The sequence below is a fragment of the Cebus imitator genome, unplaced genomic scaffold (assembly GCF_001604975.1).
Source record: "Cebus imitator isolate Cc_AM_T3 unplaced genomic scaffold, Cebus_imitator-1.0 Scaffold241, whole genome shotgun sequence".
Lineage (NCBI taxonomy): Eukaryota > Metazoa > Chordata > Mammalia > Primates > Cebidae > Cebus > Cebus imitator.
Window position 1 is genome coordinate 1 of NW_016107556.1, and position 19,354 is coordinate 19,354.

At 41.2% G+C, this 19,354-nt stretch overlaps 1 protein-coding gene across 1 annotated transcript in view; it reads right to left on the reverse strand.

Moving 5' to 3' along the window:
* Positions 1–5,737: 5,737 nt before the first annotated feature.
* The window catches only part of LOC108282445 (angiomotin-like protein 1), a gene marked incomplete at its 3' end in the record, with an annotated part of 117,792 nt that continues 104,175 nt past the window's right edge, over positions 5,738–19,354 (reverse strand). The window contains exons 6-7 of the mRNA XM_017498396.2: positions 6,733–7,024; positions 5,738–5,842 (exon numbers count right to left, since the gene is read on the reverse strand). Coding sequence (XP_017353885.2) covers positions 5,738–5,842; positions 6,733–7,024 — 397 coding nt within the window. The remainder of the gene's footprint in view (positions 5,843–6,732; positions 7,025–19,354) is intronic.

Genomic DNA, 19,354 nt, shown 5'->3' on the forward strand with positions numbered 1-19,354 from the left:
ACAGGTTTTGGTGACTAGGTGCAGGCAATATGGAAGAAAGCAAGCAAAAACAACACAGATATTCACAGCTTAGAAGATGGGGTAATAAGACTTAAACAAGCTCACTAAAGAAAGAAAACTAGTCTGGGTTTGGAGATACCATGTTTGAGGAAGCAGCTGCACATATTAGCAAAGAGTTCTAGTTAGCAGGTGAACATACAGGTCTAAAAGCCAGGAGGGTGGCTGGAGTGTCCTCAGTGTATAGGTGACAGATGACATCAGAAAGCAGAGGCCAGTCAGGGAGAGAAACAGAAGATTAGAGGGCCAGAAAGGCATTCACGCCAAAGGAGAGGCTGGGCACCAGGGAAAAGGACCGAAGCCAGTGGGGCCGTAGGAACCTAGAAGCCAAAAACTTAAAGGAGGAGAGATACTGTGGTCAGCACCACCAGAGGTTACAGAAGAGATGAGATACAGCTGAGAAGAGGCCGACGAGCAGGCTAGAGAGCACAGGGGCTTCTGCTTAGCATCAGCCAACTGGAGCTGAGCTGAGAAGATCAAGTCTCCTTTTGGTACCCCCTTATGTTCCCAAAGGCCTCCTTCTACCAGAGTTGGTACTTCTGTGGTCCACTCATTTTAACAAGGCCTTTCTGGTTCTTCCACAGATATCATGAACTGCTGGTAATGCAGCAGCACAGAGAACAGCATGCCCTGAATTGTGTTCATAGCCTTACCATGAATTATGATCCTGTCTTTAAATTTTATTTACAAAAGAGATGGCTCCCAGACATACTAACATTTCTTTGCTCTTATCTATAAAGGGTGGCCTTTGTTTTCAGACAGCTGGGCATGTCACAGGGATAGTCCACATCAACACCAAAGGCCATCACCAAGTCACCAGGGAAGCTGAGAGTATCACACTCTGAGGCATCCACTGTGAGAGTGGTGTTCAGGCTTCCAGCCCAGGACAACTAGCGAGGCTTCCTTAACTACACCCACAGGGACCCTTCCCTTGGTCTGATTTTATAGTATTTTTTTGAATCTGTTGTATTTCTCTCACTGGAATTCTAATCTGCATCTGCATTTTGCATCTCTGATTTGACTACTAACTCCTTGAGGGTAGAATAGCTCTTACTGTCCTGGAATTATGCCTTGCCCATGACAAAACACTTACTTAATCTTTAAATGTATAACTCCTAAAGACAGACTTGGACACTGAATCATGCATTCTTTCCTTTCACTCGAAGAATTTCCCTCTGCATACTGTAAAAGGAAACTTCAGGATGCCTACCATGATTTAGTTTACTATCTTATATCTTAAAACAATCAAGACCTGACGTGGTTATGTGCTTAGAAGGGACCTAGAGAAAAAACAAAGGTCTTAGTTCAGAACAAGGTAATTCCTATGAGAACCGATAGCTGTAATGGTAGAGAAAGGTTAATCTCCTTCAGTGTGTGCTATCGATATGGTTTGTCCCCAGCAAAACTCATGTTGAAATTTGACTCCTGGTGTGGTGGCATTGGGAGGTGGGGCCTAGTGGGAAGTATTTGGGTCATGGGGGTGGGTCCCTTGTGAATGGCTTGGTGTCTTTCTTGCAGTAGTAAGACTAGATTGGTTTTTGCAGGTATGCATTACTTCTTATGAGAGCAGGTTGTTATGAAGAAGGACATCCTCTTCAAGTTTTGCCTCTTCATACATGTCTGCTTCCACCTTCTGCCATGTTGTGACACAGCATAAAAGCCTGTACTGGAAGCCAAAAAGATACCAGCATCATGCTTCTCAAACTTCCCAGCCCGCAGAATCATGAGCTAAATAAATCACTTCTCTATATAAATTATCCAATCTCAGATATTCAGTTATAACAATACAAATGGGAATAAGAAAGTATGGTTACAGAAGCAGAGTTATGACTAAATGTAGGAAGTTAAATAGATGCAGGGTTTTTTTTTTTTTTTTTAATAAGAGTCTCACTCTATCACCTAGGCTGGAATGCAGTGGTTCAATCTTGGCTCACTGCAAACTCTACCTCCCAGGTTCAAGTGATTTTAATGCCTCAGCTTCCTGAGCAGCTGGAATTACAGGCATGCACCACCATGCCTGGCAATTTTTTTTTTTTAGTAGAGATGGGGTTTCACCATGTTGCGAGGCTGGTCTCGAACTCCTGACCTCAACTGATCTACCTGCCTTGGCCTCCCAAAGTGCTGGGATTATAGGCGTGAGCTACTGCACCCAGCCCAGATGCAGATTTTTGACTCAACATAAAGAAACATTTCCTAACTACATTTTCTAGAAGTGCGGTATACCCATTAGTGAGCTTCTCTTCTCTGGAAGCATTCAAGTAAAAGATGAATACCTCCTTTCAGAGACATGACACAAGAATTACTAAGGAATGGGAACTTGAAATAGACTCAGTTTAGAATTTTAAGACTAGAGCTTTTTATTTCTGACCGTACAATCCTTCAGAGTAAAACCACACCTTCTTCTTTCTATTTCTCCATGTTCAGAACATCTTAAGCACCCTCTGACATTTGTTAAAGATACAGGGAAGGTTAGACAGGCGGGTTTGATACAAAAACTATCCAGATCAGCTCAGACTCTGAGTATGGTGCAGGAAGGGAATCCCAGTTTACTTTGCCAGCTCTCATTCTCCTTTTCAGCCTAGATGTCAGGGAGCTCTTAGGCCAGACAGTAAGAATCCCTGCAATCACAGAAATACACTCAATGTCCCAGACACAGAACTATAAGCAGAGCAGAAAGCCCTGCATGACTTCCACTGGCACTGTTGTAATAAGCAAATCAACAGAGAAGGCCCTGAGAAAATCTCAGCCATCTAAGCTCCAGATACTACTGGTTTTCTCCCTGAGCACCTTCACGTGTACCACTCAGGGATGCCCAGGACCAAAGAAAGGCCTGCTGTGCAAGCCACAGACTGCCCAATCAAAGCCACCTTTGTTTCACTCACAAAAGAGGGTCTTCACTAAAGCAAGCCCCAGGTAACTGTCAATGCTTGGCCCTCTCCCATCAAATGCCCATCTATTCCCTGATGGCTTTCGAGGCCAACCCACTCAACAGCCTACAGTACAGCCCTGGTAGAAACTCCATCTGTTAATTAAGTTTCGGGGAAACTAGGAGGAAAAAGATGAAAAAAACATAACCAAAAGATAAGACTGAAAACAACAGCTCTTTCTGGGGATCCTCGACAATCATTCCAACATTAATAGTGATAATCACTACTTGTGCCTCTTTGGAAACAGGGTCTTCATATCTAGGCTAGGATTTTATAGTCTGTGAGTTTAATTGTTCTCTTCTGCTTTTCCTGGCACAGTTTGCATCAGCTAAACTCTGCAATTAAAAATTCATCTATTTTTAGTTCTGCCCTTGCAATGCATCTCTGCAAGGGCCAAAGCATTCCCAATGCTGCAAGGAACTCAGATGGGAATGATACTGTAACACAGGGGACATGAGTAGGTTGCAGGGGCATCCCAAAAGGCGTGCACTGTTCCCCTATTGAATGAATTTTTTCCAGGTCCTTGGGATCTCACTCACCCAAGAATGAGTAGGAGACCCTGGTACCAGTGATATTTTTCAAGTAAATATTTGACCCAAAGAGCTTTGCAGAAAAGTGATTTGTTAGGCAGAAAGAGAGAAAGAGAAATAGAGAGAGAGTGAGCTCCCACCTGTCGTGGCAGGGAGTCCTGAGATGGAGTTCGCATAGGTAAGGGGTAGGGGGACTTTAAATCTAGGAGTTACTCCCACCTCATTCAAGTTCTTGTCCCATGAGAGGAGTTCTTTCAAAATTCCACTGGTGTGATTGATCTTTGACTTTGATATTGGATTGGCTGCCCTTTTCACCAGCTTTCTAAACAAAGGAAGTTTACCTAAGCAGTCTACCTTCCCACTCGTGGTAAAGTTAGACAAAGAACTCTAGGATCCTGGATGGGGGGGAGGTGAATAGAGGTATGGCACCAGGAAGTTGTTGCCTTTGAAACCACAACCCTGTGGACCTGGGAAGAGAAGTTAACATAGTCCTTCAATACTGTGGGCATAGCAGGGTCATATCCTACAACATCGTGCAGCAGGCCCACCCAAAACAGGGGTCACATCCATGCCAGAAGAACTGGCAGCTATCATCGCTGAGAAGCAAAGTTTTCAGCTCAACTGAACACTCTCTACCCAGATTAAGGCTCAGGCAGCTGCTAAGAATGCTGAGCGGCAAGGCTAGGGATGAGGATAGATCGAGGACTAGGGTGACGTTAGGAATGCAACGTACAAAATGTTACGCCACAAAGTTCAAGCAACTCTTGTGTCTCTTGGTCCCTGTTGTCAAGAACAGCTATCCAACTTGTGATGAGTATGGCAAATATCTATCAAAATCTTAGGTTTTTAATTGATAATTCCATTTTTACATATGATAGATCGATGTAGTCCATAAGTCCTCATATAACATCATCGACAGGTTCTTGGAAACTGCAACTTTAAGTGAAATAACGCACAGCAGGCCTCCAAATAATGTCATTTTCTTCAACGTCATTTCACTGTGATGTTGATGAGGAAAAAACTGGTTTTGCTTAAAACTGTAGTTTCCAAGAACCTATCGATGATATTAAATGAGGACTTACTGTACTTGCAGAATAATTTATAACATTCAAGGTACTGAAAAAGCTTTGGGTTCGAGAAGGGACACTGCTTTTGATTAGTCTCTTCTTCCAGAAGTCATCAAAATCCTTTTGGCCACAACTTTTAAGAACCATTCTGTGAAGGGATATTGACACACTGGGAGGTTGAGCCATTTTAGTTTTCAAAATGGAAATGTACATCAAAATCAAGAAAGAGATATATTGTTATAGGTCAATAAAAAGTACATGTTAATAAAAAGACAATGAAAAATAACAAGATCTCCAATTTTCTGCACCATTGTGTATCTCTTCAGAAACAGCCATGAGAAAAACTCCAGCATCAAACTCTGCCTTCAAGTGGGTCTGTATAGCTTCTTAATGTGTCCGCCTTGGAGCTTCATTAGGAGAAGAAAGAAATGCTTGTTTCCCAAGAAGTGCTGAGTCAGCGCTTCCCGATTTTCGGCCCATACCAAAAAAGAAGCTGCACAAAAATGTCAGAGGCAAGACTGGACCTGTGCAGCATCTTATAGGCTGAGGGCCATGAGACAACATGCCTATTTCCCAACTTCTAAGGGTACAAGAAGGGGCAGGAGTGAGGCTGCAATCTTCAGGCGGCCCTTATTTGTTTCTGGCTCTCATTTTCCCCCTTCAATAAAGGCAGCCAGAGCTCCCTGAGACAAGTCTGGTCTTGACTCCAGGGAGCTCCAGACCTTTTGAGCAGAAGCTCTGCACAAACATGCTGGGACAGATTGTCTGTGAAGATATGCACCATCAAATCCACTGCTCGCTGATAGCCCTCAGGAAGCAAGTACAGCCTACTACTCTAAAACCCTTGACCAGCAAAATGACCAGCTTTACCTGTGAAATCAACACTAACTCATCAACACTAAATGGGCCAGCCGGAGCATTAATTGTCACACACAGCCAAAGTGGCAATGTTCTTGTAGGCAGGTGGGGTTTATACTCCTATACTTTAACTTTACAGAAGCCCTTTATTCCCAAGGGAAGAGCCTGGCACTTAGACTCTTAAAGGATCACCACTACTACTCATGCCTCCTCACTCCCAAAAAGGAAACTCGAGTGCTCTATGGTTGTCCTGCCCTAAAACACCCTATTACCGTTGCCCGCCCCCCTTGCATCCTACCTGCAGCACATCAGATGCTGACTTACAAGTCATCATGAAATCACTGCCCAGCAACAGCTTGTTCTTGTTGGATGTTCCCCTATTTACATGGCTCTCAGCATAAATCTTTAAGAATAATGGCTGCTATACATTTAAATATTCCAACAGTAACTACACAGGCTGGAATTACTCAGCATCTCCCCACCTGATAAGTCACAAGCATGCAGAAAGCACATAGTAACTCATACTCTTGACCCTCTCATGTTGAGGCAAGACTGCTTTATGCAGAGACCAGCTAATGAAATGAACATGACACACAAGGTTCCTGAGATTCCTATATTTAAAAGAAAATTTGGTATCTCTCACTTCATTTCCCTGTGGTTTTATTTATTTTTTATTTTTGAGACAGGGTTTCACTCTGTCACCCAGGCTGGAGTGCTGTGGAGCGATCTTGACTCACTGCAACCTCTGCTTCCCTAACTCATGTGATCCTCCCGAGTAGCTGGGACTACAAGGCATGGGCCACCATGCCTGGCTAACTTTTGTAATTTTTGTAGAGACAGGGTCTTGCCATGTTGCCCATGCTGGTCTCAAACTCCTGGGCTTAAGTGATCCACCTGCCTCAGCCTCATAAAGTGCTGGGATTACAGGTATGGGCCACCACTCCTGACCTCCTCTGTGTTATTTACTCTCTGTGTTCCCTCTTCTCCACTTGTACATGTGAGGAAATCCTACTTAGCCTCTGAGTCTCTGAGGGCCACATCTGCTGTTCCTACAGTAGATCCCTCATACTCTTACTGCAGGTATTAGCTTATGCAACTCTCTCCCCTTTCTGGAATGTAAGCTCCTCCAAGGCAGGAACTGAGTCATATTTATTTTTGTCTTCCAAAAGCCTTGCACAGGGTCTGGTACAAAAAGAAGCCTAGTGCAATGTTGGCAAGTCAGTCAGTGCCTCAACTCCCCATGACCAGGTAAAGAATTTTGTCTCCTACCCATTCCCCAGGGACGTCACGCACCTTGTGGAGCTTGTCAGCATTGTCGTAGTAACCCTGAAGTTCCTGGTGAAGCACCCGGTTCTCCTCTGTCAGTATCTCCACCATTTGCTGGGCTCGCTCCACAATTGCAAAGGCATCTGGGCCAAGCTGCTGGCTGGGGGAGGCGGCAGGTGGGGGCTGTGGAGTGCCCAGGGCCATCGGCGGTGGAAGCGGCAGGGAGACGGAGTGCAGCGGCCCGCTGACGGAGGAGGTCTGGGAGGACATGGGGCTGTGCTGCTGCATGGTTGATGGGAAAGGAAGTTGGCATGGGCGGCTGCAAGGCAAGGGAAGGTAGCAGTCAGAACCAGGGGAAATGGTGGGAGCAGGAAGGAAGGCCCAACAATACTGGCACTGTTGATAGCTTCCACGGTCAGAGGCCATCAATGCACTTCCCAGTGGGAGGTATTCACTGTGTCACCATCTCAATCAGCACTGTTCCGGCTATTGGGGAAAGAGCCACCAAGAGAGACCAGGTCCTTGCTCTCACACATTTACATTCTAGGGAGAGAGACAGGCAAGCCATCCAACAAGAAAGCCAGGTATCAAAATGTAACCAGTACTCTCCAAACAATAAGGTAGAGTGATGTGACAGGGAATGACCCCATGGCTATCTCCTACTCAGAGGGCAAAGAAGGAGCCTCTGAGTAGGAGTGGTTTGAGCTGAAGTCAGACTGAAAGACAAGTGGTTTAGACAGAGCCAGTAAAGAAGTGGAGGAAAGGAATATTCTGGGTAGGAAGTGTCAGCTAGCACAATGGTCTCCAACCACTGGGCCACAGACCAGTACCCATCCGTGGCCTATTAGGGACTGAACCACACAGCAGGAGGTGAGTAGCAGGTGAGTGAGTGAAGTTTCATGTGTATTTACAGCCGCTCCCCATGGTTCACATTACCACCTAAGCTCTACCTTCTGTCAGCAGTGGCATTAGATTCTCATAGGAGCATGAACTCTATTGTAAACTGTGCATGCAGGGGATCTCGGTTGTGTGTTCCTTATGAGACCCTGATAACCTGTCACTGTTTCCCATCAACCCCAGATGGGACCATCTAGTTGCAGGAAAACAAGTTCAGGGCTCCTACTGATTCTACATGATGGTGAGTTGCATAATTATTTCTTTATATATTACAATGCAATAATAATAGAGACAAAGTGCACAATAAATGTGACGCACTTGAATCATCCTAAAACGACCCCAAATTCCTCCATCATCTGTGGAAAACTTGTCTTCCACAAAATGGGTCCCTGGTACCAAAAAGGTTGCAGACACTGAGCTAGTGCACTGGGCCTGGGGCGGGAATTAGCATTGTCACAAGCAAGTAGTATCAGGCACTGCCAGCAAGTAGCAGTGCAACATAAGCCTACAGCAATGGGCAGGGGCCACAGCAGACTTTACCTTAGAGTGTACAGAGGCCAAGGGAGGAGCTGCCTCTCCTGTGGTATGCACAGAATGCAGTGCATGGTGGCAGGCACACACATGTGGAGCCAGTGAGGCCCAGGGGTGGTCTAGGTGTGACCTGAGGAGAGCTCAGAGTAGTGGCAGAAGAGAAACAGAGATTGGGATTTGTTTTGTATACATCACGGATGGGGAAAAGGGAAGTCGGGAAAATTAAAAATTACTCCTAGATTTTGGGCTCTACACAAATTGATAGGGGCACCATTTAATGAAATGGGAAGTCTTGGGGAGAAACTGATTTTTTTTGCTGAGGTAAGGGAGGTCTAGAGCTCAAGAGTCTAATTTTAGCCATGTTAAAAAAAAAAACACATAAGGGTGTCCCTTCATGCTCAAATACCTGGTATTAGCTCCTATCTTTGAGAGCATGAATTTCCTTCCCCTGTCTCCATTCCTAACAATTCCATCCTAACTATTCAGTTAACCTGTTTCCTAAGAATCACTGTATTTTCTTTCAACCTAAGCCGAGGGCTGCTAACTGCATTTAGAAATAAAAAGGATATGAACCAAAAAGTATCTGAGACAGATCTCAATCAATTTAGAAAGTCTATTTTGCAAAGTTAAGAATGTGTCCATGACACAACCTCAGAAGGTCGTGACCACATATGCCCAAAGTGGTTGGAGTACAGCTTGGTTTTATACACTTGAGGGAGACATGAGATGTCAATCAATATGTGTTTTGGTTCGGTCTGGAAAGGCTGGACAACTATGAGTGGGAGAGGGGGCTTCTAGGTCATAGGTAGACAAAGAGACAATCAGTTGCATTATTTTGAGTCCCTGATTAACCTTTCACTGAATACACAATTTAGATATGAAAGGAGGGTAAAGAATAGTCACTTATGCCTTAGTCTGGCTTAGTGAAACAACAGGACAGAGTAAGCAATCACATATGCATTTGTCTCAGGTGAGCAGAGGGATGACTTTGAGTTGTGTCTGTCCATTGCCCACAAGGAATTTTCCTTATGGGCAAATTGTGAGGGAGGTATGTAGCTTTTTTACCTTGGTAGCTATCTTATTTAAGAATAAAATGTGAGGTAGGTTTGCCTGATGCAGTTCCCAGCTTGACTTTTCCCTTTGGCTTAGTGATTTTGGGGTTCTAAGATTTATTTTGCTTTCACATCCCCTTCCCTTTTCTTTTTCAAATCTTTCAGAAAAAGTATTTTTTAAGAAAATGATTGAGCCTCTGGTCTCAAGTTTTTTCTGATCTCTCATGACTAGGAAGGTTTATTCCTAGAAAGGTAGGTGCCAGGTTATTAGGAAAGATCATTTTTAGTAGGTTGTGAAATCTCATATCCTATGAAGAGAAAATAGGGAAGAAAGAAAATCCTGGAAAATTGACATAGACCATATTACTCTGAAGTCCATACATCAATAGGCGGTATCAAAGTGGCTTACGTATGCAAATAGGTTGCTATTATTTTCTTCTGAAGTTTAAGTTGTCTAGCTTCAGTTCGTAGGGCTTTAAGAAATCACAGCTTCATTTTTAGGCTTTCCAAATCAAGAAAAAAATGGGGGCTATAAAATAGGACAGGAAAGAAAAGAAAAGAAAAGAAAAGAAAAGAAAAGAAAAGAAAAGAAAAGAAAAGAAAAGAAAAGAAAAGAAAGAAGAAAGAGAAAGAGAGAAAGAGAGAAAGAGAGAAAGAGAGAGAGAGAGAGAGAAAGAGAGAGAGAGAGAAAGAGAGAAAGAAAGAAAGAACGAACATGTAAAAACATTGCTTTGGAGACTTTTAGCCAGGAAAAGTTTTCGAATTCAGTCCAAACTATAGAAAATAATAAAAATTGGGCTGGGTGCGGTGGCTCATGCCTGTAATCCCAGCACTTTGGGAGGCCAAGGCGGTGGATCACCTAAGGTCAGGAGTTTGAGACTAGCCTGGCCAACATGGGGAAATACCATCTCTGCTAAAAATACAAAAATTTAGCTGGGTGTGGTGGTGTTCACCTGTTATCCCAGCTACTCCAGAGGCTGAGACAGGAGAATCACTTTAGCCTGGGAGGTGGAGGTTGCAGTGAGCTGAGGTTTTGCCATTGCACTCCAGCCTGGGTGACAAGAGCAAACTATGTCTCAAAAAAAAAAAAAAAAAGAATAATTTTAAAACATAAGACTAGAATAATAGGTGTAGTCTAGTTTATTTTGAAACATAAATTTTCACTCTCCATTTTTACTAAAGACAAATCATAAGACAAATTTACATGTAAAATAAATGTTAGTTTTACTATACGTGGCCTGAGCAAAAAAAAAAAAAAAAAAATACCATTTGCCATATAGGCTCTTTTCTTTTAATTGGCTTTACTGGAACTTTATTCCATAAGAAATCTCAGATGACTGCAATGCTTTGAACCCAGCCTGTGCCTGCAAATACTTGTATTAATAAGGTGAATTCCTCACCTCAAGGTCCCAGGAAAACTTAGGGCTCCTGGGCATGTCAGAAAGTGACATTCTTTACTTACCGCAGGTCAGGAACCTGTACAGGGACTGTGTAGACAAGGTATAAGGCCAGCTTTCCCAAAGGGCTTTGTTTGGCTCTATGAGTCAACTTCAATTCTTTAAAACAATCTGTTTATATTTAAAAGTATGCCATTCCAATGAAAGCCTTCATAAAGACACTGGTAAAATAAACAGTGTCTCCAATTGCATCCTATTACAAAAGAAAATGATTCTTACTGAACTTAAGCAAATAATTATACTGCTATAAATCAAATATACTTGCAAATAGTTTTCAAATTCTGAGAAATCAGGTAGAGAGAAATATGCTTCAGATTTTGCTCACAGGAGTGTAGTTGACCCAATTGTTAAAAGCTGTAAACAGCTCAAAGAAAATGGGTTTTCAGGACTCAGAAATAAAAGAATTAGCAACATTTCAAACAAAATCATAAAAAGATTATTTCAGTCTTTCATTAGTCTATGTAATTAACTCATGTTCTGCTCTATGTTTATGAACACATTAGCTTTCTATGAGGGTCTTACAAGTTTTTCCTCTATTCTAGTGTCGCAGTCTCCAAAGTTGTTAGAAACCTGCATTCGAAACACCTGTCAGAGTCCTATGGCTGATTATAAAAAACAACTTTTGAAAAGAATAAAAGTAAAACAACTAGATGAAAAAGTCATGGTTAGAGACACAAAAGACAAGGAAATTGGGTTACTTCTGTGGCATACAATTTAACACTAGAATCACCATTACTACTGATAATTCACTAAAACATATTAGAATCAGAGGAATCTCATACCATTCTGGAACATATACTAATAACAGATTTATATAAATATAATCCAAAGAAGGCAAAACCCCATTTCATATTTGATACTACTTCCTGTATGATTTTACTACATCAAATAAGCTGAATATCTCTTTTTGACTTCAAGAGACCTAATATCAAAGATTAATGAGGACTGAAGTTAAAATTTGATTTCAGAAAGTCTGTCAAATATAAAATGTTTAAAACACTTGATATCACAATATAGGATCACAAGTCATTGTAAAATAAGTCATTCATTTAGCCAAAGTGATAACAATTTCAAAAAGAAGCAAAAACCTATATTCTTTGAGAGAGGAAATTTAACTTCCCAAACAATAAGCCCTAATAAAGATAGCATAAAGCCAATTAAATGTGTCTTTTAAAATTCTGTAAGCAAATTTATTAAATTTTAGTCATCTTGACCATAAGATATAATTTCCATAAACCTTTTTAAAATCTTTATAACCTTTTATTAAGGAGTGGATTAATGCTCCAAAAAAAATCTTGTTCATCTGACACAGGGGCTCATATGCTGGTCTTGCATCAATGTGCATTTGGTATTAATGGTAAATTTATAGAGAAACTGAACTAATTTTATCTCTCAGCATCAGCCCTTACAATCTCATGCCCACCTCTTGCACAATGGTCTCTGGGTCTTGAGGAGTTAGATAGTTTTAATTTCTGGCTCTGTGTCTCACAAACACAGTTTATTTTGGTTGGCATCTTCTACCGGATCTGAAGATGAAGTTTTAACTGCTGTCAGGATTTAAGACTGAGAAGAACTTGGCGTCCTGTTTAGACTCAGAGGTCAAAGCTCTGTATCTTAATGGCACAAGGACTTTAAAAGCAAAATACAGAAAGTTACACAGATGTGATAACTTTAATTAAAAAATTTTTTTTTAATTTCAGTTTTTTTCTAAGCAAACCAAAACTTAATAACAATGGCATAGGAATTATTTCAATAAAATATAAAATGTGTTTGTTAAGCCAGTTATCAAAAGGCAAAAGAAAAGACTTTCTGCAGTGCCATTTCTATTCCCTGTGGTAAATTAGCCAGGTGTGGTGGCACACACCTGTAGTCCCAGCTACTCGGGAGGTTGAGGCAGGAGAATTGCTTGAACCTGGAAGGTGGAGGTTGTAGTGAGCCGAGATCACGTCACTGCACTCCAGCCTGGGCAACAAAACAAGACTTTGTCTCCGAAAAAAAAGAAAAATTCCCTTTTTTTTTTTCCTTTTGCTGGCCATCTTTTTTTTTTTCCCCCATTTTTTTTTTCAACTGTGGAAATTTAGCCAATTCAGAGGCCTTGTTCCCCATAATTTGGAACTTCCCTTTGGATTTAATCAAGTCCAGTAAAGCTGGTCAAACCCAACAGGAAAAAGACAGAAACAACACCAGAAACAAACCATCACCACCCACAACAAAAAAAAAGTTACACAAAACAAGCAATTACACAATTTATACAATTATTGAGCCCTTTGAAGGTAAGGAGAAATTAAAACCAGCTGGTTGTTAAATTTAGGCAAGGCAAACCCCAATTCAGCTACTACCTAGGAATGGGGCTTGGGCTAAAGACTGCTCTCTACCATCCAAGAAACAGGAAAAGAACTCTAACTTGCCTTCCCTGTTGGAAGCAAGCTAAAACTCCAGAAAGGGAGTTGCACTACAAAATAAACTTAAGATCTCGATCAACGAGATTTAGGGAGATCAGGGGCCTCGGCAAATTGTCATATTGGTCAGAGCCATAAAGGTAGCTTAAGCTAATACAAAGCACCCATAGATTTGTCGAAGGTCAGGGGAACCACATTCAGAATCCCTTCACGGCTGCCAACTTGTGAACCCAAAAGTATCTGAGACAGATTTCAATCAATTTAGGAAGTTTATTTTGTCAAGCTTAAGAATGCACCCATGACACAGCCTCAGAAGGTCCTGACGACATTTGCCCAAGGTAGTACAGCTACCTTGGGGTACAGCTTGGTTTTGTACATTTTAGGGAGACACGAGAGGCCAATGAATGAAAGATGTATATTGGTTCGGTCCAGAAGGGCAGGACAACTTGAAGTTGGGGAGGGAGCTTCCAGGTTTATAGCTAGATAAGAGACAATCTGTTATATTATTTTGAGTCTTTCATTAGCTTTCAACTGAATACACAATTTACATGTGACAGGAGGCTAAAGGAATGGTCCCTTATGCTTTAGTCTAGCTTAGTGAAACAACAGGGCAGAGAAAGCAATCATATATGCATTTCTCAGGTGAGCAGAGGGATGATTTTGAGTTGTATTGGTCCTTTGCCCATAAGGAACTTCCTTGTGGGCAAATTGTGAGGAAGGTATATAGTTTTTGATTTTGTTAAAATCTTTGTAGTTATCTAATTTAAGAATAAAATAGGAGGCAGGTTTGTCTGATACAGTTCCCAGCTTGACTTTTCCCTTTGGCTTAGTGATTTTGGGGTCCTGAGATTTGCCTTTCACAAAGCAAACAAAGTCTTGATGTGTAGTTCTTCAACCACAGCTGCCTCTCTTCTGCAGAGACTTGGGAACCTCATTTTCCTGTTGACCTCCTTAACCACTGGGTCACAATCTGGGAACTGGAGGTTAGATACTGAGCATTAGCATGAAGCCCCAAATCATCCACATTCTGTATCAAAGCACCGAGTCAGTCCTCTGGAGAGGCAGCTGCTTCTAATCAGTAACAGTGACATGTGCGACATTCCATAACTTGTAGCCATCCCAGAGCTACCCCCATTCTTCCCAGGAGGTGATCTAGCCTTACATTTTCTTTTATTTGCTGAAATGTTTGTGACCCTGTCAGCCTCTGTATCTCTCATTTTGTATTTCTCATAGCCAGGTTTCCTCTGAATGCCAACTCCTAACAGCTGAATGTCGAGCTCTAGGAGAAAATGTGAAAAGGATCACCTCAGCCCTCCCTACATGGATAAGCAGACCTTCATAGAGATGGCCTCAGAGTAAGTCCAACAGATCCTAACAGAGTAACCTCAGGCCTTGCTTAGTAACTAAACTCAAGACACTCCATCTGGGTTCAGGATGTATTTCTCAGCTGGATTTCCTTAGGCCTTCATTCTGGCAGCCCTTCCATTTCATGTTGAAATAACTAGGATCTAAGTTCCCCAGATAAGGTAAAGAACTGGGGAGCTCAATGCGATTCTTTATTCTGTAAGTGACTTCACTTGCAACCATCCGCAGTTTTCAGAAAGAAATGTTATCAGTGGGGACACCTAAACTATCCCTCCTCTCTCTCACTACACACCCATTGCATAACTTTCGGCCACTTCTTTAGGCACAAAGTGTTTCTGCATCTTGATGAATTTGTGCTCCTTCCATGCTGAAGCGTGTGTGAATATACACGTTGTCCCATGTGTGAATATACACGTTGTCCCGTGTGTACAGGTGAGAGTGCTTTTTTGATGCCAGCAAACGTCATCAGCGATGGTAACTAGTTACCTGAGTGACAATGCAGAAAACTCAAGTTTGCTAAGCTTAAGGGACAGAAAAGAATGGGCTTTTTTCAAAATGGGAAGTTTTCCATCAAACAGAGAGCAATGACCTCACAAATAACTCAGTTACACATTCATGCTAATAAATACCACATTACGATGGATGACGTGCAGGCAGGACAGAAATCTTACACTCACCTGTGGCCCAATCAGCCATCATTGTGTCCATGCTCTATACACTAACACACAGGCAACCTCGGGTAAGCAGGAGGGCTAGACGCCTGCCTCTGAATTGTTTTCTCGAACTGGAAATTACATTCAACATTATTATCTGCTCTCAGGCTAATGTCTTGTCTACAAAGAGGATTCAACTAACATTTATTGAAGGTCTGTGCTATCTCCTAGGCACTACATTCCATTATCTTGCTTAACTCTCACAGAAATGAGACAGGCACCACTGCCCCTATTTTCATGAGAAAACCCAGGTTCAGGAGGTCAAACAACAGGTCCTTCTCCTTTCTCAAGGAACCAAACGAGTTTTGGAACACACAGGAAGTAACCGTTTTTCCCTCTGCCACCAAACGGACTAGTTATTTAAACACCTCTGACCACGGCTTAAAGAGCCTTTTCTCCCCAAGTCCACAGTTACATATGAAAAATTGAAAAAATATGAATTTAAAAGCTACGTGTAAGAGACAAAATATAGTCTCCTAGGTTGGTCTTCCATTGTCAGTGATCTAGGCTAAGCTTGTCCAGCATGAGTCGCATGCAGCCCAGGACGCCTTTGAATGCAGCCCAACACAAACTTGTAAACTTTTAAAAAACATGATGAGATTTTTCTGTGACTTTTTTTTTAAAGCTTATCATCTGTCATAAGTGTTACGGTATTTTATGTGTGGCCCAAGACAATTCTTTTTCTTCCAGTGTGGCCCAGGGAAGCCAAAGATTGAATACCCCTGATCTGGGTCATGCTGTATACAGCCCAACTCCCAGAATTTGCACCCATCTCTTTCCTCTGAACTTACAACTCTGCCTGAGTCACCCTCCTGATAACCTACCACCACTGGCTTTTTGTCATGTTATTCGTTCTCTTGAATTTCTATTTAAAGTAACAATACTAAATATTTTACAAATGTGCATCTTTTCTCCCTAATCATTAGCATGCAAGTTTTCTAAAGACAGAGAATTATGACTTATATTGAGTTGGCACCCAATAAATTTTTGTCAATTGATTTAGTCCTGAAGTTTAAGTTAGATCATATTTGCTTGATGGGTTGTAAAAGAATAGATAAACCTTCAACACTGTATTAAGAAAGAGCTCTCTGGCATTTAGATTTTTTTCTGGATACTGCAGGTAGACTCTGGAATCATAAAGTTGCCAATATGATAACATAGGTTGGTGCCACTACCCTTCTTCTCATGAATTTAAGGTCACAGAAGGCAGCTCAAACTGGAGCGATGATATATTTGGATTGAGGAAACAAGGTCATCAGTAACATCTGATCAACCATCCATTTGCTCTTCTGCATACAACAAGCCTTCATAAATAAACTCAAGTTTTACATTATGCTTGCAAATAAATGTGCCTTGAATAAATAGCACTGTCCATCATTGTGTCCTTTAATTCTCACACACTTGGGCATTTCACTGCTCTCATTCCACAGATAGTATTATCTTATTTTATAAGCATGAAAATTAAGGCTCAGAGGATTCACATGACAAACCACAGATCTCACAGTCTGTACACGGCAAATCATGGGCCTAGAGTCCAACATAGTCCCACTTTACCACGGTGGGTATAGGAGTACACTGTTCCTTAATATGGAGTCTCTTTCCTTTGCCCTAGGATTGCCCTTCTTTAGCCATATAACCATGGACAAGTTTTAACCCCTTCTTCACTTTTAAATGGTGATAATAGTACCTACTTCACCGAGTTACTGGGAGAATGAAATGAGATGATGTGCTTAGTGTCTCTCTTTAGGAAAGCACTTAATAATGTTTAGCCTCTGTTATCCATATTGCTAATGGATGATAGGAGAAAGGCAAGAAGCACCACCCTTGGATTCCCCACCCTCTTCGAAGACCATGAGCTAAGCATCCCAGTCCCTGGCTGTACAACCTCTCTGAGGAACCACGGCATGATCCAGCACCATGGAACGAGGTGTTGTCACAACCAGAGAGTGGTTCAGGGCTAAGGTCGGTGCATGTCAGCACACGCTCTCGGACACAGATTCTCATTCCTTTTAGTCCCACCCTGTCCAGACAGTGGCCACTAGCCACTAGGCTAGTCAGCACTTGAAATGCAGCTAGTCTGAACTGAGATGTGCTCTAAGTGTAAAACACACAACAGAATTTGAAGACTTAGGGCCAGGCATGGTGGCTCACTCCTGTAATCCCAACACTTTGGGAGGCCAAGGCAGGCAGATCAGTTGAGGTCAGTAGTTCCAGACCAGCCTGCCTAATATACTGAAACACTGTCTCTACTAAAAATACAAAAATTAGCCAGGCATGGAAGTGCACACCTGGAGTCCCAGCTACTTGGGAGGCTAACGCAGGAGAATCCCTTGAACTCTGGAGGTAGAGGTTGCAGTGAGCCAAGATTGAGCCACTGTACTCCAGCCTGGGTGACACAGTGAGACTCCATCTCAAAAAAATAAATAAATAAAAGAATTTGGAGAGTTAGTAGTTAAAAAAAAAAAAACCTCACTTAAAGTTTTTAATCTTGATTACCTGTTAAATGATAGTATTTTGAATATAATGGGTTAACTAAAATTTCTTTAAATGTTTCTAAATGAGTTAACTAAACTATGTTTTAAAATTAATTTCATTTGTCTCTTTCAAACATCTTAAGGTGTCACTGCTAGAAAATGTTTAATGAGATATGTGGCTCACGTTTTATTTCTATTGAACAGCAAGTGCTGCTCTAGACCATTGCGCATGTACCCCAGACGGCCTGGTTCTGGAAAGCCACTTCCAGATTTCAGTAAGCATCAGAGCAATTCATGAGACAGACTAGCTGTTCCCACTCTGTGGTCCCCAGATCCTCAAGCATGAAAGGTGATCAGGCCATACTCAATGTACTAAACTCTATGTTCATCTATAATTAGGCCATCAGGCCAATATGTAATAAAAAAAATGGCTTGTTTGACAAAAATTTTACAAAACATGACAGGAAAAGAAAAAAAAATCAATGGGTAACAGATAAAGGATGTAGTGAAGTAACTTACAAAGAGAAAATGCAAGCGGCTAAATATACATTTTCCAATTGCAAAATTAATAGAGATATTAAAACAAAAACATTTTTAAGTTTATCAGTATTAACAAATTTCTCAAGATATACTGCATATTAGGATTTTGCCTTTGTAAAAATAATGCAGAGAAAAAAGACTGGAAGGAACTATTACAAAAGGAACGGCTGACTGTCTGCAAGTGATGGGACTACTCTTCATACTTTTCTGTTCTTTCCACATTTTCTACAATGAACATGTATGGCTACTTAAAAAAACATTTTATTATCTAAATAATACATGTACATTATAGAAAAATTAGAAAACATGGATAAACCAAAAACTCAGCATTGTTATTTTAATAATCAGAAAAAATGTAAACAAAATTACATTTAAAATGAGATTAAATAATATAGGGCTTCTTGGCTGTGAAAAGGCTCAAATTTGAATTCTGCCGACTCAGCAAAAATGCTTCGTTTATATAGAGCTTTGCAATTTATAGTATTTTCTTATAATTTTCTGATTCTCTAAGCAACATAGTGAACAGAGGGTTTAACAGTAGTATCTCTGGATAATAAGAGTGAAGTAATTTCTATTTTCTTTCTTTTGGGGGTGGAATGGGAGTTATCTGTATTTCTAAATTTTGTACAATAAATGTTTTCTTTATCTAAGGAAGAAAATCAGTTATTATGGGAAAAAAACTCATAATTACTTTTGTACCAACCTAATAGTTTTAGGGAAAAAAATAAGCTGTAACATTTTACAGATAAGGAAACTGAGGCTCCAAGAACTAATGCAATTCGCTACCAGAAGGAAGAGCCAGAACCCAAACCCCTTGAAATTTTTTTTCCAAACCCATGGAACTCCCCACCTGGACCCATCTGGTCATGCAGACACCTTAAATCTCATACTTTTTCAAATGAAGGCTCTACTCTTGGGTAAACTAAGATCAAAATCATTGCTATGCAGCATGGCTATAGATAATCCTCCTGTTTAGAGAAGTCACTCATTTAATGCATTACAGCTGGAAGTGTTAGGTTTCCTGAGAAAATAACCTGAATGTGACACTAGCTTCTTGAAATACCCAGGCTGCAGAGCCATTTCTCAGGGGACACAGGGAATTTTACTTGGTTCATCCAGCCATAATTCAGCCTAAATACTGGAGAAACTTCTGAGTTCCCATGCTGGTATTCAAAACATACATTTAACAGGTGAAATTTATTTGTTTTTTTTTTTTTTTTT